The following is a 24598-nucleotide window of genomic DNA, read 5'->3' on the forward strand; positions in this document are numbered from 1 at the left end:
TCACATTTAAAGAATAAGATGACATGGAATTGACGGGCATTTAGAGAAGACAGCCGCACAGCAGGAGCTTAAAAACATTCATGTTGATTCAGGGCTAATATAAAGAGGACAGCATCATCACTGGGTTATGTCCTCCTGCTTATTGTTGCTTTGTGATTAAATCTGCACCCAGTGTGTATAAATTAGACAGGATTTAGTGCACTACAAGTGAAGAGGAGTATATTGAATAATGATAATAGTGATAGGCTTTTCCTCCAGAGGGGACTGAATTGATTTTGAAAGTGCTCCATATTTAACGATGGCCAGCTGGATAAGGAACAAACGTTCATGTACTGGAGGAGCAAACAAAACAAACATGGTTTTAAACTTGTGCAACTTCAGGCGTTAAAACCCGAGAGAGAAAACCTGATTAGTTTGCTCAGACTAGTAGGAAAAAACCCCCCCAAAAACACAAGTCCTGATCTGAAGAAAGAAACAATCTCCCTCTGCTGATGCCTGTTTATTCTGGAGAGTGAATTTAATAAGACGCACACAGGCATACATACATTTCTTCTCCTTCACATCTTCTCCTGCTTCTGCATTTCAGTACTTGAAGCTCAGGCTCCCTCCCTCCTCGGTCGTCTTATCATCAAAGGTTGAATCCGCCATCATAATCAGATTCAGGCTCTCAGCTGTGATAAGCCGGTAGGAGGCCGGCGGTCTCCTCACTGCCTGCGTCACAGTTTGTTCCCCCAAGTCACACAGCAGATCAAGATGTCTCTGTCAGACGAACATTATTCAGCTCCTTTTAGCAGGAATCGGGCAGAAGTTTAGGGACTAAACAGTGACACAACAGCCCAGCTTCAAATAAAGTGGCTGTTTTTTAATAGGAAATATGAGAAATTTAAGATTTTAGGTTCTTAAAACTAATGGAGGGACTCAATTGATTTTTTTTTTAAATCGAGCTAATTGCAGCGTCTGTAATTAATCGCAATTAATTGAAAAATCAATTGTGATATGACAAAATTAGCAATATTTTCTTTTCTTAAGAGCCTTCCTGCTGCTAAGTTATTGGAAAAAAAAGATGAATTCAACAACAAAAATAATTATTGTTTTTAAGCCACTAATCATTCACATAACTTCTTATAAGAATTTTATTTTCTTCGGACTGCGGATGCTGGCATTAGAGTTGGGGACGTCTTTGTTTGCTGCGCCATGGTTAGCATTAGATGCTATTTTAGCCTTGATTAGCTTTGGTGATACACCAACTCCTTTTACCACAATATGATTATCCATCTTCCCATCAGATGGTTTTGGACACAGAAATTAATCTATACCTAACCTGGATCTGAATCTCGTTTTTGTGGCTCAAAATTGACTATTTTTAAATTATTTGCTTTGAGAAACAATAGGGAGGACTATTTTGATTTAATCATCAAAATTTATGTTTCACCAAAAAACATTTATCAACCAATCTGACAAGAAATAACTCATTAAAACAGGAGCCAGTCAGACACAGAATAACACAGACATGTCATTTTATTATGTGTAAAAACCGACAACCACGACATGATAACACTGGAAAATAAAAACACTTTTAAAAACACTGTCAGTCTGAAAAGGATTACAGCAAAATGAACCTCTGACCACAGTCCAGCATCCTTTGCGCTCCTATGCCTTGGTGATGTACCCCTCTTTGATGAGGAAGTCGTAGATTTTGCGCGTCTTGTTGACGTCGATCTTGATCAGGGCTCGGGCCTGCGCCAGCCGCAGCCCGCCCTGCCGCCTGCACTCGTTGAGTAAAGCCTGTTTGTACTCCAGGTAGGCCCCTGGCACCAGCCGCACCACCTGGCACAGCTACGCAAACACACGGGAAGAAACAAAACGAAAGTGTGGTTTTATGGCTGCTCTATCCAACGTCAGGAAGAGTTACCGTACAGGAAGTTGATCAACATCCCGTTTTAGTTTATAAAAACTACAAAAGCAAAGAGTGAAGGGAGTCTTTCTGCAGTAAACTAGGGATTATTTTAGCAATCGATTTTTCTGATAAAAAACTGGAACATTCTGAAGATTTTCATTTTCATGCAACATCTTAAGAACAAATATTTGATTGCCTACAACATGATAACAGTTTTCATTTAGTGAATTTGAAACAAGTGAAGCTAAAACTATTTTGGGTAAAACATGTTTACAGAAAAGGTGTTTTTATCTTAAATGAAAAATTTATTTATATTTTGAGCATGCATGTGCGTATACATATTTATACATTTGTTGGCTGAATTACTGCTCTGAGTGTGTTCTTTCAGCAAATGGCCTTTTTTAGAGTTTGTATGCTCCACTTAATGATTAACCGATTTTTAAATTAGATGGGGATTACTTTAATCATCGATTAATCTGATCAGCTGTTTCAGCCATACAGTAAATTCCCAGTAAAACTCGGGTATAAATAAACAAAGCGCTTACATCATGCCGAGTCTGACCAGAACTTTAAAACCAACATGTTGCTACAAGATAAATCGTAAAAAACTAACCCTGTAGAACGGTGGATCAGCTCCCTCCATATCTTGGCAATCTAACTAATGTCCAGAGGATGTTCAGGGTTTTAGAGATTTATTTGTAACCATTTCCTGACTTATAATTTTCAATAATCTTTTCTTGCTTGGAGTGTTATGTCTTTATGTTGCAAATACTGATTAACCAGTGAATTTTACCTTCTAGACACAGCGCATTGCCTTTATACACAGGCAATGCACTCAGGTGATCTCTATCTGACCACCACCACCACTGGACCTCTGCTGAATTAGGTCTGTCACTTTAAAAGGGGCGAAAATTTATGCAGTCACCATGAATCAAGGGGGGAGTTCATTTAAAATCAGTGTTGAAGTCGTAAGCATCATCTGTATAAACGGTAGAGGCTGATGTCGACAGTTACAGTCGACAGTTACCATGTTACATGGTTATGTTAGTCCTTATTTGTACAAATTTTACATTGACAAAGTTTCTTCTGTTAATATTTTGTCAAAAAAGCCAAAATTTTATTAAGGCCCATTTTGTAAAAACAGTGACTAAAAACAATGAATTTAAGCACTAGTTAGATAATAAATATATATAAAAATGCTCAAATTAAACATAATTAATTTTAAACCCCAGCATACTGTAAAAAGTGCATATTTTGGATATAAGATTAAAGAAAACTAGAACATTTCTGAAGAAATTTAAAGGGGTCCTCCCAAAGTGTGCCCGTCGGTTGGAACCCAGTGGTCTGGTGCTAAAATTCACAAAAATGCTAAAGTAAACTACAATGTATTCAATAGCATGTGGAGAGTAATGAGCATCTTGAGTAACATGGACTTACTCCATTCAATATGTTAAAATTAGTGTATAACGTAAAATTAGCCAAAATGCGAATGTTAGCCTAAATGCTTCCAGTGCCGTGTGGGGAATCACTAGCATGTTGTCTTACATTGACTTCCTCCATTCAGTATAATAGACCTGGCTAATAAATAAACAAAATAGCTAAAAAGCTTATTTTAGGGAAAAGGCTACAGCTAATGTTTGTGCTAATGCTAAATCACTGCCTTCTGATTTTTACAAAGTAAAAATCAGACATTTACTTCGTGGCACTTGGTTACCAGAAAATATCTTAGCAACAGATTAAACAACAAATATTGTTATTGTTCTAAAATGTAAGATTTATTCTGCTCTTTTGAAATATTACTTATCTTACACTACTTAACATGAAATGTGCTTTTGGTGAATTTGGCAGAAAAGTGAAAATGTTTTGTTTTTTTGTCAGTGGTGGTGAATATATTATAAAACAGACATTCAACACAAAAGTAAAAATCTGATTTATACTTAGTGGCAGTTCATTACCTGAAAAAAATGGTCATCTCTTAATATTACTAATTATAAAACATGAGCTCTTTTGAAATACTGCTTATCTTCTTAGTCACATGAAATTTACAGTTGGTAAATTTTGCAAAAGTAAAAATCATATGTTTACTTCGTGGCACTTGGTTACCAGAAAATGCCTTCATCTCTTAGCAACAGATTAACAACAAATATTATTGTTCTAGAAACATAAGATTTTTTCTGCTCTTTTTAAATACTTCTTGTCTTATATTATTTAACATGAATTGTGCAGTTGTTTACTTTTCAGAAAAGTGAAAAAGTTTTTTTTGTCATTGGTGGGGGAAATATTATAAAACAGACATTCAACGCAAATGTAAAACTCAGATTTATACTTCGTGGCAGTTCGTTACCAGAAGAAAAAACACTCATCTCTTAACACCAAAATAATTATTGTTTATAAAACATAAGCTCTTTTGAAATACCGCTTATGTGTACACAAGAAATTTACAATTGGTAAATTTTGCAAAAGTAAAAATCAGATGTTTACTTCGTGGCACTTGGTTACCAGAAAAATGCCTTCATCTCTTAGCAACAGATTAACAACCAATATTGTTATTGTTCTAAAACGTAAGCTTTCTTCTGCTCTTTTGAAATATTACTTATCTTACACTACTTATTATTTAACAAGAATTGTGCAGTTGTGAAGTTTTTAGAAAAGTGAAAAAGTTTTTTTTTTGTCATTGGTGGTGAATATATTATAAAACAAACATTCAACACAAAAGTAAAAATCTGATTTTTACTTCGTGGCAGTTCGTTACCAGAAAAAAAAGGTCATCTCTTAATATTATTATTTATAAAACATGAGATCGGTTGAAATACTGTTTATGTGCTTAGACACAGGAAATTTACAGTTGGTAAATTTTACAAAAGTAAAAATTAGATGTTTACTTCAAGGCACTTGTTTACCAGAAATTGCGCTCATCTCTTAGCAACAGATTAACAACAAATATTGTTATTGTTCTAAAAATATAAGATTTCTTGTCCTCTTTTGAAATATTACTTATCGTATACTACTTAACAAGAATTGTGAGGTTGGTTCATTTTTCAGAAAAGTGAAAGTTTTTTTTTTGTTGAAATGCCTTACTTTGTAGGCATTTCAATGCTCTCTTATGCGTTGCTATGGCAGGGCCCAATGAACAAAATTTAAAGTGCAACAAAACACTGTTATGAAACTAACTGAGGTATAAGTTAAAGATCCACCGAGAGTCACGGTGAAATAAACATTTAGGCAGCATCGGGAAGTTTGGCCCTACAGGTTGCTTCTGTGACAGAACAAAACTTTCTAACCTTTCTAACACCCGACTGCAGATGAGCCAGAGATGAAATCACTGAGATTAACGCTAGGGTTCCGGGTGACCATGGCAACAAATAACTTGGGAGTTCTTGTAGCAAATGTTCCTGAGCAACACAATAGCAGCCTCGGGTTGGTTAACTGAATAATGAAGCTACTTGTTAATTTTTACAGGAGCTTTGAAAGCACGAATACACTGAGGTTAAACAGTCTGATGCTCACAGAGATTTCCTGATAAAGAGAAAGCTGAATCTTTATTGATGATTATCTCCTTCAAGTCTCACATAAAGGGACAATTTCTTCCTTCTGAATTAAATCTCATCTTTCTTTAGGCTAGGAAAAGACCTGGATGTGCTACTTTTATCCGGTGACCTGCAGAGGTCATGGTCACTCCTGGAAAAATGCTGCTCTAACCTCTTATGATTACCAGATAAGGTTTTATGGAAATTTAGAGGTAAACCTTTGGCTTAGATCATTAGAAAACAGTGAGCAGTCTCCATTCTGCCTATGCAGACAAAACACCGGGACGGACTTGGCAGCTTTTCTCAAAGTTTCTCCTGTAGATATCCACAAAAGCACATTGCAAATTTTGGCATAAAACAATTTAAATGTATCTGAAGCAGGTGGGTTTTAAAAATCACAGAGAAGGCCTCTGCAGTGTCCAGTGTGTGCAGACATCCACACACTGGACGTCTGCAGTGTGTGAGGCTGTCATGGCCGTACCTCCTTCTCACGCTCGTCGAGCTTCTCTGTCCCTGGAAGTCCGGTCAGGTTGAGAGGAGGAGCGCTCCGCCTGCCTGTTGCTGAGCAGCAGACATGCAACAACGTTTAAAACAGTCAGTTCACATGACAACGCTGCTTTAAACATCAGACAACAGACTGTTCACTGTTAGGGGAACAAAACGTTACAAAGCGTGAAATGGCTCAGTAGCACAGTTGATTGTGTTAAAAATAATAATTTCTTAACTTGTGTAACTTGTGATTTTCTCCACTGACTTAATGCGGTGAAATTAAGGCTTACTGTTTTCTAAAATGTTCAGTTTCACAATATGCTACTGTAATAAAATATGACTTATCTCAACAGGCTCTGTAAACCTACCACAGAGTTTAGCATAGCTTAGCTTAACATGGTACAGTAACTATACTGTACCATGCTAAGCATATGTCTAGTGTAGTGTAGCACAGCATAGTTTAGCATTTTATAGCCTAGTATATTATAGTAGAACATAGCCTGACACAGCATAGTATAGTCTACTATAGGTTAGCATAGCATAGCATAATATAATCAAGTATAATACAGGATAGCATAGCATAGGATAACATTATATAGTCAAGTATAATGTAACATAGCATAGTATAGAACAGTACAGTATAGTATAGCATAGCATAGTCTGGCATAGCATAATACATAGCATAACATAATGTAGTCAAGTATATTTTTACCAACATGGAATAGCATAGTATAGCCAGCAGACTATACCACTCCAGGCTGTACTAAACTACTATGAGTATTTGCTATATACATATAACTTATAGTATATGCTATAGGTTTAGCATATACTAAGCATGTACTATCGAATAACAGTGTAGCAGTGCAGTATAGTATAGCATAGGAAAGCATATTATAGCACAATATAGCATTGTATGGCATAGTATAGCATATTTTAGCATAGTTTCATATAGTCTAGTAGAGTCTTGAATAGATCTATAATACTGCAATACCATCTGGGAAATTCTGTCTCATTTAAATAAAACTAAAGGTCTAGAGACATGAGAGTTTTGCCAACTCCTGCACATGCAGAGATGTAGGAGTTTAAGCTCTGGGAGCAAAGAGAACCGATGCTATTTTAAACGAGAGAAAGAGCAGAATAAATATGCCTGCGAAAGTGTATTTTTGAGTATTTAAGGAGAAAAGCTCTATTGTTATGGCTGAGCCCTGGAGCCACGCTGAGATGACACAGAGGATGGAGCGCAGAGGAAGACTAGGAGAGAAACTTCCTACCTGACACCGTGATTGTTGTGACAGCTGGAGTGACGCCAGCATCTCTGTAACAAAGAGGAGGAAGAAAAAGTCTTATTATCTCTGCTGCTGTGTTTATGCAGACACACATCCCACTTTTATGCAGCCTCTCTGTTCACTACTCTCACTCTCTCACTCCAGAATGTCATCCAAAAAAATAAAAAAAAGATGAGTCATTCCATTTGAGAGTTTTTATTTAGAGGTGGAAGTTGGACGGCAGCCAGTGGAAATGACGACGATGAAGCAAAACAAAACAAAACGAAATCGGAGTGGCACGTGTTGAAATGGCAGCACACGCTAAGGTGGGGATGGGGCTTATTGCAGCATAACACGCAGATCAGCGCGCAGACCCGTCGGACGCTCACATGGCTGCCTGCTTGCTGAGCCACTGCTGACACGCTCTGCCATCCTGGATGTACTGCAGAACGTCATTCAGCATGGTCCTCTTCCTCCGCTCGTCCTCGCGCATCCTCTTCACTCGCTCGTACACCTTGGCACCTGGTGGATGGAAAACGTACGAGGAAGAGTTCAAATGTGGAGCCACAGCAAGCTGGTAACTGCTCCAGACAACAGTGGAAAGCAGTGCAATGCATTGCCTACGGGTTAATGCAACAGTAACCAGCAAAGGAATGCCACCTTAAATGTTTTCGGTTTGTTTTTATTTAATATATATCTATATGTTTCAGTCATTTTTAACCTTTTTTTTTACACAAGTAAAATAAGAAAAGAAAAAACGTAATGCCGTAAAGAAAAACATAAGAAGCAAAAACAAAACAAAGCTAGTACAGAAATAAATATTTAAATCCCTGCCAATGGCAAGAACACAAAGCGTAGACTGAGAAAAGTGTCAGCTTATTATACTGTTACTTTTTTATACATACAGCATCAATAGGTCTGTCACCATAACATTTTGCTGGACGATAAATTGTCCCAGTAATTATTGCGATAAACAATAATATTGTTTCTTTACGGCCATTTTAAGTGAAGTGTCAACAGTAGAGTAGCAATGAAAGTTCAAGACTAATAAACTTTAGTTTTGTAAAGGACACTAAACATTGGTATAAACATTAAATATCCTAAATAAAACATGACAACCAAAATCAATAAATAAAAACAGGAATGAAAAACTTAAAATGGATGCCATGAATCTGTCAACAAAACTGCCATTCAAAAAAATATCAGTCATCAAAATGGAAATTATTGAGCTCATTTTAATTCCTCATGTGGTTAATCGATTAATTTCTTTTGCAATAGGTCAAACATCATCTAAATCAAAAATCTTTCCTGTATACTTTTCTAATACATAACTCCAAAGAAATCCAACTGAACCTGGAGACAAACTAAATGTTAAAGGAAGATTAAGAAAAATGACAAAAGTTCATCTGAATTTGTGTGTGTAATATTTCCACTTGAAGACACAGTTTGACCTTTGGATTGTAGACGATTATGTTGTTGCTTCAACAGTGTAGGCAGCTTTTTCATAACTGAGGCCATTTCCCAACATTTATTGTTAAAGTCGGACAAAGATTTAAGACACATCTCTTTTAGAGAGAAAAATTGTGTTGTTAGAGTACAGAGATTCTAGGATATCCAAAGATTCTCAGCTCATCATTCCTAAATGGCCACAAATATAAAACTACATATAACTTTTGATATTTATATTGGAAAATTCCTCTGTATTCAGAAAATGTGTCTGCAATTGTTGTAGAAATCACATCTTTCTCTCAAATGTCCATAAGAGTGCAGGAATGTTTACAAAATGTGTCCAGTGTCCTGAATATGAGAACCATAAACAAACAGTCAGGTTTATACTTGAAGTTTTTGGTCCCAAAAAGTGAAAATTTCAAACTCAACTCACTGCAGAAGGACTTGATTCCTGCCTTCCTGTATTCCTGCAGCCTGCGGATCTCTCTCCTCAGCTCGAACTCAACTGTGAAGAGGAAGAGTTGAAGGTTGCTTAAGCACATCTGCACAGACTGATTCATAAACAGAACAATAGATGCACATCCAGAGCCGCAGACTGTTTGAGAGGAGCCCTCCAGACACTCTGGTGGATGCAAGTTAAGTCCTTCAGATGGCTGAATAAATACAATGAAAGTCGGATTTTTATATAAGTTCAAGTCAAGACGGATTTTATTTTCTCTTCAACAATAAAAAAAAAGACAAAAGTATAAAGTAAAACGAAGTGATTATCATCAGGACTGTGGTGCTACAGACAGAAGCTGAGTCTTCATCACAAATGTGCACAAAACTTTGACGATATCCAGATAAAGTTAAAATGACAAAAAAAATTTCAATCGCTCTGTTTTCATTAAATAAGAAACAGTTTTTAAAAAAAATCACACGTGAATAAACTGGTTCACATGATAAGTCAGTAAAACAACCCACACCATCATCCTCCAACTACTTCCTGTTGTCGTCTTCTTTGCAGTTTGTGCCAGAGGCAACACCTGGTTGTTGATCACATGACTCATGTGATCCAAAAAAGTGTTTCCATCGGAGTTTTGCGAAATAAACCAACTTTGATATGGCTAAAAAACACCTCATCCTGGCACCAAAACGTTTTATAGAGAAATTACTTTTTTTCAAAATTCCTGTATTTCCATTAAATGAATTTATTTTCTTACTGTCAAACTGTGCAATTATGTGGCTAATGGAAACACAGCTAGAGGAACAAGCAACAAAAATGCTTGCCAAGCACTCCAATTGTCATCATACCTCTGCACATGCCTCCAGAAACCAAGGAAATATAAGGAATATTAGTATTCTAAGCCTGGCGGGCACCAGGCTACGTGTTGTCTGTTTATTTTAAATAGTTTCTTATAAACCTAGCATCCCTAGGTTTATAAGAAACTATAAGCTTTTCTGGGGAATCTGGGTTTCTAAGTTGGCTTCCGATAAATGGATTCTTCCTGTATGAGTGGCCTTTCAGCCCGTGTCGGTACAGGACTCATTTCAATGGTGAGAACACCATTAGTTTTAGATTCATAGAAGGTATTTCCCTTTCCTCTCAGGGTGAAGGGTACATCTTCCATCAAACAAGTTCATCCATCCAGATCCTAAACGGTAAAATGGCTGGGCAAAAAGCTGATGTGTGTATTTATGCTTCAGGTGACAACAAACATAGAAAAATGGGGATCAGCAGAAAACAGTTTGCTGGTGTTGCTCAATGATGACAATGAGAACTCTACATCTACCAATGCAGGAATGGAAATAAGGTACTTTTCTTAAAATATGTTTTTCTGAAAATTGTTAGAACAAAAAGCCAGTCAGCTCTCAAGTAATTTCAGTCAGTCTCAAGCGTGCAGCACCTGCTGCAGATTCAGAAGCCTTCACACACTCACACACACACGCTGTTCTCTACGATCAGCAGAGACACAGGGACGTTTCAGAGCTAACACTGTGTGTCAAAGCTGGAACAGGAATGGCAGATCATGCCACACCAGACACAGTCGCTGATGTGTTACATGTCATGCCTTCCATTACTGAACGCAAACATGCCTCCAAAAAGCAGGTGTGTGTTCAGGCAACACCAAATCATCCCTGGTTGGGTTCACTGTGAACGAATAAGAGTGAGATGACGTCCTGAAGTGCGATATCTGGAGCAAGAGGTATAGAAATGTGCATCTTCTAAATACATTTTAATCTCGTAAAATCCAAATAAAAACTTAAAGAAAAAAACATTTCAAAAGATTAAATAAAATAAGAAAATATCCACACACTTTCTAAAAACAGAAAGCGGTAATGTCACTTCATCTTCCCACCAGGATTAAAAGTTACATCTTTTCAGAGTGAAAATCTGAAAGCCAGGTTTACTCAGTCTGGCTCGATCTTGGTGAATAAACTCTGCATGCTCACAGGTGAACGGGTCAGGTGCAAATACTGACGTGCGTGACTTTCGATGAATTTGTCATGTTCAGTCGGTCCGACCACTCTGGCAAACCGCCTCATGACCTCATACAGCTCCTGCACCTCTTTCGGGTAACATCGCTCCAACACTAACAGGAGAGAGAGAGAGAAGAGAGGACAGGAATGAGTGGGCAGCAGATCCAGGAGAATACAACTCAGAAACATGAAAGAAGCGATCCACCCCCTCAGGAGCAGTTTATGACTTCTGCTGCTTCAGCTGGAAAGTCATTTAGTTTGTTAGTTAATGAACAGAGAACAAACCTGTTACATTAATGTCACTCAGTGGCTTTTAGTGATGCTCTTACCCACTGTTTTTCTAAGACATAAAAGAAACTTCAAGCTGCAGCATGTAACTTTTAGTAAAAAGTGTTGGTTTTTTACACATCTGTTTAAACTATGTTTTAACAGTATGAGACAGATAATCTGTGAAAAGATCGAGCTCCTCCAACTCCTCCCTGAGCTGCTATTGCCATTAGCAGAAATGCATAACTGATTATCAGAAATAGCCAATCAGAGACGAGCCTGATTGGCAGGAGGCGCTGCCAATCAGGGTCGTGCCCTGCTCAATGTGCTAGTGGCAGAGAAACCACTGACCATTCCAGGAAAACAATTTTTCCGCCATCACCGTGGTCATGCTAACTAGCCTTAGCAATCACGGTAGGGTCTGCAGTGGGGGAGGAGCTGTGGCATAGCAGAGAGCAAAGATGGAAGGTGTGAGCGGCCCATACACAAGGTTGATTCACAGTACTAAGATCCTCCTGGCTCTGATTGGTTATTTCTCAAGTTGTGGTTATTTTGAAATAATCTGATAGGCTGACATAAGTTTCAGCTGTGCACTACACTGCCCCCGATGGTCTGGGGGCAATGTAGCGCACAACACTCAGGCGGATTTGTGCGGGTTCATGTGCATGAAAACTTTTCTGAAAGCGATCCTGTGTTTATGATATTATCTTGTTAAACAAAGTGGTGGAGATATATTCCCAGCTACGTGTGTACAGGGCATTAATCACATATTATGACAATTTAAGTGTATTTGAAATTCAATATTGGCACATTCCTCCCTGTTTTTTTTTGCCAATATCACTTTTGGCAAATAGTGACTTGGACCATTATTTTAGGAAGGTGACAATATAGAATTGTGACTGTGTGAATTGGAAGAAATCCCCAATAAATTCCAACTTTTGCACCAAATTTCTGTTTAAAAAACTAACAATAACAAAAGTGATTTTATCAAATAAATCAATGACAACTTGGGTTTATAACCAATATATATGAAACACGGATAACGTTTGGACTCCCCATCTAATACCCAACATAGAAAAGATGTTCTCATTTCTAAAATAAGTTTGTTGAAAATAAAGAAGCATTTGAAATAATCGAATAATTTTATTGCATTAATTAAAGACTAAACATAAGAGCCTAACACACCAGAATAACTGAACTCAGGATCAGATTTAGACTGTGAAAAATGCACATTGTTCACAGTGATTCATGATCCGTTTATGCTATTTTCCCATCGCCACTTCCACCTATTTATGCTCGACACGGGGGGACGGACAAAGGAAAACAGCGACACCTTCCCAACCTTTTATCCTCGGCTTGTGAAACGATTCAGCGCTGCAGTCAACGGGGTCGATGGAGGTCCAGCTACTTCTTAAACCACAGGAATTGTTTAGGAATCAAAGTATGACTTCAAGAGACCCGGCGGGTAGATTTAGCACATTGGCAGGGGGATACACGCCCATGATCAGAATAAAACCCTGCCTGTGCGCTGCTGTTGCACCTGTTATCACGACCGCTCTGTGGAGACGGGGCTGATACGATCTCCAGAGGCGGCTGCAGGGAACAAATTCTCTCCCTGCAGCTGAATGGATCTTCACTTCTCATCCAAAACCACTGATTACACAAAAAGCTATTAACACTCAGGCTGTCTTTACACAGCTCAGCTTGCGTAATACAGTCAATACAAAGATCTTTAATTGTCAACACTATGTATGAGTTTGCCTCTCAGAGATCTCAATCTGGAGAGGGGAAATATTGAAATCACTAATGTAGCAACATTTAAAGGTGATTAAAACCTTAATACAAAAAAAAAAAAACAGAAGCAGTAACTGCTTGATAAAGTTAGATTTTTAATCCTCCTCTTCTATTAATTTATTTGGAATGTGAGAGGTGACGTTATTAGAACATATTAATTTCTGAGGTGCACCGTTTCTGATCTGCTACAGGAAAAAAAACGGATCAGCTGAGCCAGGCGGCTGGGAGTGACCAGCTGCACTAAAACTGATTATGAGTCTACAGTTTAAAACTGCACCTGCACTGTAAAAACACAAAATCTTACCAAGCAAATTTGGTCTAATGTCTAGAGCAAATACGCTTAAAATACGACAAAACTAACTTACAAGTAACTTTTCAGAAAGATAGCCCAACTTTTTTGTATGACAAAAATTCCGTAGTATTTATGAATAAATACTGGGTCCTTTGGCAGATAATTTCACTTATAATAACATAGGAAAATGTTTTGTTATAAGTGAAATAATTTATCAATGGAACTACTATAAAGCCCCAGGGCCCCCAAAACTTAGTGCTAGGTTTAGGACTAAGATGTGAATTCAGTTTAGGTTGGGCTTCGGGTTAGGCATGTGCTGGTAATGGTTTTGGGTAAGAGTTAGTTTAGAGAAATGCATTGAAAATGAATGGAAGTCAATGCAAAGTCCTGATATGCATATAAATACAAACTTATGTTTGTTGTGTGTGTGTTAGCAATCCTGGCAGAAATCCTGTAAGAGGATACAGAGGTTGTCCTAATGCTAGGTTAGCTTAAAAACACAGCAATAAAAAAAATACTGAACAACCGTAAGCACACACCTGTAGTGCTATAGATTGAAACATTCATGGGTTAAATCTGCTTGGTCAAGAACCAGACCTAAATCTAGCCCAGAATCTGTGGCAGATGAGGGGGAGATGATGAGCGATGATAACATCCACTGATTCTGTCCATCCAATCAAACTGAACTTGAGATTTTATTGCCAAAAAACATGAGCAAAAAACCCCAAAGGCTGCCACTGGAACAAAAGGTGGTTCTACAAAGTTATGGCCTTAAGGCGGTATAAATGTGTGCCACATTTATTCGTTTCCAGCTTAGAATATTTTAAAACACTTTGTGCTGTTTCTCTTCTACTTTTCAATTTGTGATGGCCAATCACATAAAACCATCAAGATCAAAACAGAGTACATTGAGGTTTGTGGTTGTGGCGAAGCAAAACGCCACAAAGTTTCAGGGGAATCAATAATTTTATAAGAAACTGTATATATTCAAGATTTATAACTCGTTCAATAACCTAAATGAGATGAATTTTGGATTTCTTATCCACTGCAGAGGAAAAACCTCAAACTCATACTCAATAAAACATTCAGCAGCCTTGCTGCATGGAAACAGAAACTCATCTCTTTTCTGCATGATTTGCCAGAGCGACGCTCCGCTGGTGAGTGTTCACACATTTAACTCCCCTGAACACGGATACACACTCTGAGACTTGTTGTGTTCGCCTGAAAGCTTCGGCCGCGTTGCCGAGTAACAAGACGAGTGTCGGAGCCCGAGAGGAGAGGCTTCTTTTGTGGGTTCAGACTGCGGAGTGTGTGAGCGTTAATTAACAGCTGCCGTCTCCGGCTGAGCCTATGAAGTCGTGTTCCTAACTGAGCACCGGACACACACACACACGCACACACACACACACACACACACACAGGGAGGAGACCAGACCTCCAAACTGGGCCCAAACAGCCAACGACAGGCGGACCGACGGGTCGCGAGAGACACCACCGCTCCCATGATCGCATGTGACAGATGCATGAACGCGCACACATACACACACGCGCTCTTTGACAGTCTCCATGGCAACCGGTGTGCAGCTCCAGTCTGAGTTGGCTTTTGTCTTGAAAAGGCTGCAGAGATAAGGCAGCAGGGGCTAACCGGTGGACTGAAGGGAAACGTCAATAAAAGATGAGGGGGAACTGTTCCGACTCCAGAACTGGGAGCGGACTCCACTGAGCAACACATGGCGAGGCGGCACGGCGAGGAAAGTTACGAGGCACTATAACCGGACAAAATCCTTTCGCGGTGCAAGCTCGCCATAAAAATCTAAACCCAGTCTGCTCCATCCCTGCAAGGAATTATATCACTGAGCCCAGTGAAATCCAACCTGTAACAGGTGGAGGATGCGGCCGTCTCCGCAGCAACGCCCTTCAAAACAGGGGAGTGAGGTTACGCCGATCTAACCTCCCACAGCCCATACGACGGGAAGATTCACACATTTTTCTGTTTTTTTTTATAAAACATACAACATATTTTATGTTTGAAGTGTGAACATTGCTGTAATTATTTGTAGTTAGTGAAGGTTTTACTCATCCATTATGACAGAACCGATGTGCAGAATGTATTCATGGTTCAAAACAGGGAACAACGAAGTTAACGCACAAAATGTTCTCTTGTTGAAGACATAAAAACAACAGAGCTATCAGGTTTCAGATTCTCCTTTTGGTTTCTGTATTTTGAAGTGTAAGTACGCTCAACTCAAAATGGCCGTCAATATCGTAATAATTTACACAGTTTTTGAAAGTGATAATATAATTGAAGATGCAGTAGGTAACTTTTGTAAAAAAAAAAAAAGAAATTTAATATGTTTGTTAAATCTATCACTATGTTGTGATAGTATATTATGAGACACACTGCTTGGTCATAGACAACCAATCAGAGCTGGGAGGGAGGAGGGTCTTAGCGCTGTCAATCAAGCTCATCTTTTCTAGAAAATTTCTGAGATTAATCTCCGCCTTGCTGAGATTAATCTCAGAAATTTTCTAGAAAAGAAAAGGAAATTCTGAGAGCAAAGAGCTGACATTTTTCTACATTTGAAACTGAGTGAATTTCCAAGTCGAAAAATTTTGACAAGCTCAAGACAAGACCAAGTTCTTTCTAAAAAATATGTGAAATAAACCTCAAAGTTTCAGAGTTTTGTTTTTTTTAGGAAAATTACTTCCCTGTCTTTTTTCTTGTGTCTATGATGGCCCTAATACGCTGTCAGGCCATTTCCATCATTTAGACAGAAAAACACTAATCTTAGCTCTTTAAGTTAAAAATGTACCTCTCAAGTCTTTTTTAAACAAATTGGACAGAAACATTTATTTCCATATTTATCCAGGCTCAGATATAACTAAAAATAATGTAAACAGTCAAGGACAAATGAAGGTTATTACAGCACGGTTTTGTTTGCACACATCCTCCAGAAAGCAGAGCAGCGATTTGGCTGCCAGGTATGAAATGTCTGGCCAAGCCGTTGTGAATGACTCAGCAGAGCTGATGAGTTTCTGAAGGGAACTCACTCTGGAATTTGCGCAGGTTGATCAAACCATGGTCTCGAATGATCCTGAAAGAGACGAACAGAGTGATGAACAGAGTGGTTCAGAAAAACGATCCTTTGATTGATGAAGCAAACCTACAAGAAACCGTCACAAATTAGAAATGAAATACACTTTCGGTGTAATTTTATCTCAGTATAAATATCAAATAAACTCCCAATAAAGCTGTCTTTTTATGGCAATCCTAAATCACTCTTCAGTCAGTTTGTCTATCCTGAACCTGTGAGACGAACTCTTCAAACCCAGGACCTGGAAGGCGGCCAAAAACACACCAGGACTACAATTACTAGTACTTATTAGGCAGCAGTTGAACTTCGGGATGAATCGGGCGATACAGGAAACCGTGGAGCCAGTGTCAGAGTTGCTGATTCCTGGAAAGTGAAACAAGGCTACTGCTTTTTAAAGCCGTCTAAAGTCGGTTTCTACTAAACAGAATTCAGTGATTTTAGGGCCGGAGAAAGCTCACAAATGTGAGTTCTGATGTTCAGCTGTGGAGCTCAAGGTCTGATCTTACAATCCTCTCTGACAACTTAGCAGAGATAAAATAGGAGTCTGGCTGTTTGAGGTAGCTGGGAAACGCTCTGCGAGCCTTGAATGCCATTCCAACGAGTTCAGGGAGCAGAAACTCGTTAAAGTTGACTCTGTGATGGATGTGAGGTGCAGTGTGTAGTGACAAAGGGTGACAGCTGGCAGGATAACAACGGAACATTTATTTTCCTCCTAAAAGAAAAAAGAATGTTAAAGAACACCTATTATGCTTCCTTAAAAACAAGAGATGTGCATGGGTTCTACAGAACATGTTCATTACATTTCTTGCACAAACTCATCCTCAGATAATGAAAAGTCACCTGCTCACTCAGTTCTGCCTGTTTTGAGCTATGTTCAAAGTGAGCTGTTTTTTAGGGTACTGTTGCTTTTATGCAGATAAGTTGCTTCTGGCCACGCCCCCAAACTCAGCATTCACACTATGTACATGTAAAAATGAGTCAACCAGCCAGCCCGAATTTACAAAATCAAATGAAATATGGCGTCAATCAACTGTAATTTTTAAGATATTAAAAAAAAGTTTCTATGGGTCATCAGAAATCAAACTGCGCTCCACACTGCAGGTTAACAAACTCAAACAAAATTGATATAATTAAATTTTGCTATGTTTGTGCAGCTTATTGCCACTTCTGGAAACTGGATTGGCTTGTGGAGTTTTGATGACATCTGGAAACATTTATTAATATCTTTAAAATGATAGTGAACACAAATACAAATTTGTTCTGCTCAAACGTTTCACTTGAGTTGAAGGAAGTGGGAGCAGCCCACTTCACTCTGGTGGAGTCCAACCCAGAAGAAGAAGAAGAAGAAGAAGAGAAAGTCCCTGTTCTTTATTGGAGCTAATAAATAATGCACTCGTCTTTTTTCCAGCAGTCAGAGTACAGCGCATATGGTGGAAAAGCCAGCTGACCAAATGTGCTAGTAATAATGAAGTGGGTGGTGTTCGACTGTAGTTGCTACAAGAGAAAAAAAGACTGAAATCTTTGCTTCAAATCTGACAATGCGCAAAATTAAAAGTTTATGAATATTTTGACATTGCACTGTACTTGTGGACACTCATGATGTCATTTTGTTTGTCCGACAGTTTTATTCTAGCAGTAAAAGAAATTTTGTTTTATTGTCATCTTAAGATGATCATTCAGTTTTATTTGTTTTGACCAACACTAAACTCTACAAAGATATTAGTATTGGCAAATATTAAAAAAGACCAAAAAAAGAAAATGCTTAAATAATCAAATATTTATATGATGATTCAAACAATTAAAGTGGAATGAGTAAATCTGCTAGAATTTCATGTGAACAGTATCTAAGATAGACGAGAAAATGCAGGGAAACAAAAAGACTAAAAGTGAGGACGCTGCTTTCTGTAAACTGGATTGTTCTTCAGCATTAAAAACATTTAAGAACGGCCATGTTGTCAAACAGACTGGCATTCACATGTTAGAGAAAAGAACAAATGCATTTCTAAATATGTTCAAGGACCCTGCGGCTTGCAAATTCAACCTGAAAGACTAAATGCACGGCAGCAAACAAATTGGCTTAAAGTTAGCAACCCGTTCAGTGATAATCCCATCTACTCTGAACTGGCGGCTTTCGACAAAACACCAAACAATGTTATAAATACATCCATCCAGTGAAATGCTAGTAAAGTAAGCAGAGAGCTGCTGGAATAGGTGTGAATGACTAATTGTAGCCCAGTGTAGAAAACACCAGGGCAAAGAATACAGAAGCTTCTGACGCCATCTGCTGGAAAACTGAGATCACTGCATTTTCACATAGAATGAAATAAAAACAAACACCTACTTCTTTCTTCTTTGTCTCTCTTTTAATCTCGAATGATATATATCGACGACTGCGAGCTTGAGAGCTGTGAAAGAAGCAGAAAGTTAAAGTGGAAGGTGCAAATCAGACAATATGATTTAAAAAATAAAAGCTAAAGTAGCCGTACAGTGCAGTATATCCGAGTCATCGTCCACAAAGTCGATGTCTTTCAGATCCCATTCTGCGTAGTTGTCGAACTCCTGGGAGAAAGACAAAAATGGCGTCAGGCTGTGATGAGGTCGCTAAGACGACTCGCTGCCAGGTGACAACCCAAGGTGTGAGTCACTATTTTCATTAACATTTACTGCCGAGCCCTCTGGTGGCCGTTTAACCGATTCACTCGTCCGGACAGGTGAAGTCAGCTCAACCTCACCTCCATGAAGTCCGCCCTGGCTGGCATGTACCCTGCCATGTCCCGAGACAGAACTGAGTCAAAGGTCGGCCGGGGGGGGTCATCAGACGCTGTGGGGTCAGAGGAATACATGTAAGAAGCAAAAATGCTTCAGTGGTTTGTGATTATTTACATTCTGAGCTGGACTTTAGAAAGAGCTCACATGGGCAGTAGCCCAGGGCATCACTTTTTGGGGGGCGTCTGCACATTTTTTTAAATGCAGATATTGTCATATCAGGTGAGATGTAATAATATTTGGGGGGTTTATGAATATAAACAATACTCAAGTGTCTGAAAATGATTAAGTTATAGTCTCTTTTTTGGGGGTCAAAATCTACCATTTTCAGTAGGTATCATCAGTTCATGCCCAGTCCTGCGTGTAATATGGTAATATACTGTATTAGCAAAGGAATTTTTCTTTAGTTGATAGGGCACCAACAAACTAAATAATTTCCATCCCAGGGGCCAAAATCCAACCCATATTACAGATTATTTAAGGAATAGTGTGCGGTCTGTGAAATCTTTATTGTTTGCTAAAATAAGAAAAAGAAGATCAAGAATAAGAACCACAGTTCTACCAGAGTTTAATGATCAATAATTTGGATTAATAACTTGAAAATACGTGTAGCAAAAGTCAAGTAAAGCTTTTAATTTAAATATAAATTAAGTAAAAAGCATGTTTCTCAAAAAAATTTATTTGAATCTTATATATGATGAAAGATAAAGTCTGGACTTGCAAACATTCTCCACACTTCACTTAGAAAATGATCACGTTTTATTAACTCCCATCATTTACAAAGCTACCTTGAAACACCGTGTCAGACTAATCTCATTAACCATCATTTTAAAAGAAAATTAAGAAAATCGGCATATTGTGTCTCTTTCGAAGGGTTTTGTGTCCTGTTGTGAGAGAAAATGAAAGAGATAAAACATGGAAACGACTTACGTTTGAAAGGAATGGCTCCGTCTGCATAGCAAGAGTCTTTTGCTTTCCGCAGGCTGAGCAAGGTGGAGGAGAAGAGCGGGTTATTGATGAAATTCTTCATGTAGTGGCTCTCGCATTCTTCTTTGGTTTTAGTGCGCATCTGATATGCTACGTCCTGCCTGGAGAGGCGAGAAAAACACAAAGATTCATCCTTCAGCTCCGCCGAGGACGGTTCGTCCAGATTTATGAACCGGTTGCTCCGGGTTGATGGGTTTAGGAAACAGAGCGCAAATACTGTGTTTTTATTTATTGTGTTTAATTTAAGAGTAGGAGACAACAAGATTGCATTCGGCCAACTAAAAATGAGTTAGGGTGTGTGAACTGCTTGCGTAGTACGAGGTGGGTTCCTTCGAGTTTTAAAAATTCCCGCAGACTAATATTTCAGGAATTTTTAATTTATTATGCATTTTACATCCACACAGAGCCATTTTATAGCTCAATTAAGCAACTATGTTGGATGTATGTATGTATGTATGAATTAAAATAAATTTGACTTTGTAATTTAATGCCTTGAAATTGGCCCTCTTTAAAAAATCTTGCCTTTTCTGAAACGCCGCATTACAACATGGCTCCTCTATTAACCTTTTAGCAACGAATTTACCAGCGTTGCACTGAGAAGTAGCTCCTATAATGAACTCAGCAGGTGTTTGCGAATTGCTGCTGGCAAGTCTGAAGGAGCTGAGTGGAGGAGTTATGCGGGGGGGGGGATGATCTGAGGCGGAAGCCCCAAAACTTTGAAACTGCACCTCGCAGGAGGAGCTGCACCTTGAAGGTGGAGGTAGGTAAACCCAGGTGTTTTCCACAGCTGAATGGTTGCCATGGAGATTAAAGGATTTCTTAAACATGCAGGAAAGACTTAAGGCAACACTCCGGGTATGTTTTTGATGAAGAAATATTAAAAATGACGTTTTTCTTTTGTTTCTTGAAGATTTTTCACCTCTCATCCAAAAGTCTTATCATTTTAACAAAAATAACCTATCACAAGAAATGTACTGGATGGAAAAATAAGTGGATGAGTAGACAAACAAATGGATGAAAGCTATTGTTTTCAAGCTGGAAACAATAAATGACAAAACAACCTTTGGTGGAAGAACATTTCCTCACAGACCAAAACATCAAACTCATTAAAGTATCACAAACTGAACTCATTCAGCCGAGAGTGTTCACGTCTCCCCGGAAGGCTGAATGCTCGGCTTCGTGCTTCGTGTTGAGCTCTGAGCTACGACGCAAACATTTAATATTTAACCTGAGAGCAAACGGTAGCGGTGTGATGAAGAGCTTCAACCCCGAGGCTGTGAAACCCAGAAACAAACCTTGAAACCTTAAATAAATGACACCAGAGAGTGTGGGAGAGGGAAAACAATCAGGCAGACAGCCTTCTCAAATCACAGTGAGGAAGTGCCCACCAGTTCCCAAAGCCGCAGTCCATGACCGCCTCCAGCAGCGCCATCTCCTCCTGCGCCGTCCAGCCCGGCTCCAGAACCGGGAAGTCCGACGTCTGCAGGGCAGGGAAGTAGAGTAACACAACTCAGAGGACTGTGTGTGGGGGGGGGGAGCGGTATGCAACATGGTGAAGTACAAGAAACATATAAAAATACTCACCATAATTTCATATTTGTGATCACTCTGATGTTTTTTGTACTCAAATCCCCTGGTGAAACACTGAAAAAGATCCACAGGTTAGACTGACTGAAGTCACTCTGACTTCCTACTAAAAATACTTTTAAAACCAGGAAAAGATTCTCCTGTTCTGAAGCTTTTAACCCTCCAAAGTGACCAGGAGGAAGTTGATGGGTTGTCCCGTCAGACCATCAGTTCCAAAAACAACAACAACTACAAAACTCATAATAGCGTACGCAGGGTTAGTGTGACTGCACAAAACTTGCCCAAATGACCCCATCTCTTAAGACTGTCAGACAGTTAAAATGACAGTGGACTTCCAGGTCGCTGCGATCGCAAACATTAATGCAAATTCACTCGTCATTCACAAATTTTGCACGGACTTGAAATTTTCACCAGTCATCTCTGACCGATCACCTCAACGTTTTTGGATTTCCTTCTTTTCTGACCAATCACTGCAACTCGGTTGAATTTTGACCAATGCCTGTAGCCACTTTCTAATTTCACTTCCCGTCTCTTGAGAGACAAACCTGCAAGACAAAATCAAGGGTGATGCTTGATGATACTATGTACCTTTTTTCTGTTGAGATGTCCTGTAGGATTTGCTTGTAATGTAAACAATTCACGTTAAAGTGAATGATTAATACGGAATTCTTCTTTTAAATTTTGACAACTCCTTGGGACAAAATTTGATTTGTATGTTATTTCAAGAAAGTTCTTGCACCTTAAATATGTTAAAATCTTGTCTTTTTTTGGGGGGGGAAGGGTATGTGCAGCAATTTAAACTTTTTTGCAAGACCATGTTATTGACTGAAACCTTTCAAAAAAGGCACCACAATAATCCGTAACTTTAACCTGCAACAATTTCAAGAAAACACTGCAAAATCCTGGAGAGACGGACTAATACCTGGAACCACTCAACACTTAAACTAGACAAATATTTGTAAAAGACTGAATCAATTATAATCTAATATAATAACTGCATGAGTCAAGATTATATATAAATATAGCTACATATAAATTGCTCTTAGCAAGATGCTAGTCCTGTTATATAGAGAGGATTTTGTTCTTGTATATTTTTACACAGGTTTAATTATAAAACAAAAAACATAACTGATCTAGGATTAAAGAAAACACAATTATCTTTAAAAGAAACATGGGCTCCTATACACAAACAAAATGTTTGCAGCTTTTTGTTTTAGCAATGGGCACAATGCTACTCTAGAAATGTATACTGTATTAAAAAAAATGATTCCCATGTACACAAAATTTACCATGTAAAAGGGAATTTATTTGTGAGTGTTAACAAAAAGAGGAGAGACTGTTTCAAGTTTAGAAGCAGACCAAAGCCACAACTTTTAATCTGCTCCTCGCTACATCAGCAACCTTTAGAGTTCAAAGCTAGATTATTACCTTCATTTACAGTATATGAGGTTGTCCACCTAGAAACTACACATTCCTGTTACGTCTCTATATTCACGCCCAATCATGGTCTACGAAGGAGCATCAGGGTCACTTGGAGCAAACACTGAGATTTTTTTATCTTTTCTTTTACAAAATAAGATCAAATATTGACTTGAAGAATAAAGTCAAAATGTTAAGAAAAAAAAGTCAAAATTCTGTTTTGTGACAAAAGTCAAGTTATTGAAAATAAAGTAGAAATAATATCTTACAGAAAAGGCAAGATGGAACTGTTATGTTCTTTCCAAGCTGTGTTCGCTAAGAGAAGAAAACGGACACAAAAAGACCCACTTCTGAAGCCACAGGCTGCAGACCCCCATTCCCGAAGCTTATCTCAGTCCAGAGATATTTTAGGAGTGCTGAGGAGCCAACAACGTGTTTTATCTCTTTCATGCATAACACACAAGTTAATTTTAGCAATCAACACCAAACTCGACTAAAATCAAGTGCAGGAAAGTCAAAAAAACAAAACAAAACAAGCATAAGAGAAGATAAATAGAACCATTCCCTATAAGTGGATTCAGTCAGAGGTCTGCTGATGAGCCACGTGTTTGTTATCCACTCACCTGGAGGCAGAGCAGAAACGGAGCTGGTCCACATTCTGCACACTTGATGTAAGGCTCAGTTAGATACGAGGAGCACCCTCTGCAGGGCGGCTTGTCAAAGGGATCATCTGCAATATTACAGGCGTTATGATTAAAACATCATGGTCACGGTTTACTTACTAATTATAGACTGTAGAACACAGATACATATAAAATATAATCATTACATAAATATTCTCTAAGCAGTCAGAATTTCAAAGTGGTTTAATTTAGGCTATAAAATAACATTTGGCTGCAAATGTTTGTATTTAGTTCCTTATAATTAGCTTCAGGTTTGCGTCTTTATCGCTGCTTAACTGGTGTCGAATATCTTCAGCAATACCAAAATGTATCCTTTTATATTTTAAGGCTTTGAATGAAACATTTAATGCGCTTTCTTTATCTATGAATGCTAACGTTAGCATGGCTAACAACATAGAGCAACGGCTTGGAAAAAAATATCATAAACACGCCAACACTAAAGGAACAGCTGCTGAATTTAATTTGTTGTCTATGTGTTTTTACAGACACTTACTTGTAAACGAAGCTAGACAGTCCATTTTAGTGTGATTTTTGGAGAGAAAAAAAATAAAAACAAAACCCCGAATTGAGGTTCAGGATTGATCTATTTCTCGAAGCTCAAGTCAAAGCTAATCGAGTGCA

The 24598-nt window shown here is 38.4% G+C and overlaps 1 protein-coding gene across 1 annotated transcript; it reads right to left on the bottom strand.

Annotated features, from left to right (window-relative positions):
• Window positions 1-1500: 1500 nt before the first annotated feature.
• Window positions 1501-24598, bottom strand: tada2a (transcriptional adaptor 2A). Its single transcript, XM_015011235.2, has 15 exons — window positions 24471-24598; window positions 23918-24024; window positions 21873-21932; window positions 21677-21768; window positions 20232-20389; window positions 19268-19356; window positions 19022-19094; window positions 18877-18940; window positions 16492-16535; window positions 11090-11200; window positions 9061-9132; window positions 7568-7700; window positions 7185-7228; window positions 5906-5985; window positions 1501-1836 (listed from the first exon to the last, which is right to left on the bottom strand). The coding sequence occupies exons 1-15, from the start codon at window positions 24493-24495 to the stop codon at window positions 1651-1653; spliced, it is 1338 nt and encodes a 445-aa protein (XP_014866721.1). The 5' UTR covers window positions 24496-24598; the 3' UTR covers window positions 1501-1650.

Source organism: Poecilia mexicana, unplaced genomic scaffold (genome assembly GCF_051168715.1).
Source record: "Poecilia mexicana isolate PSO_F unplaced genomic scaffold, ASM5116871v1 scaffold_13, whole genome shotgun sequence".
Lineage (NCBI taxonomy): Eukaryota > Metazoa > Chordata > Actinopteri > Cyprinodontiformes > Poeciliidae > Poecilia > Poecilia mexicana.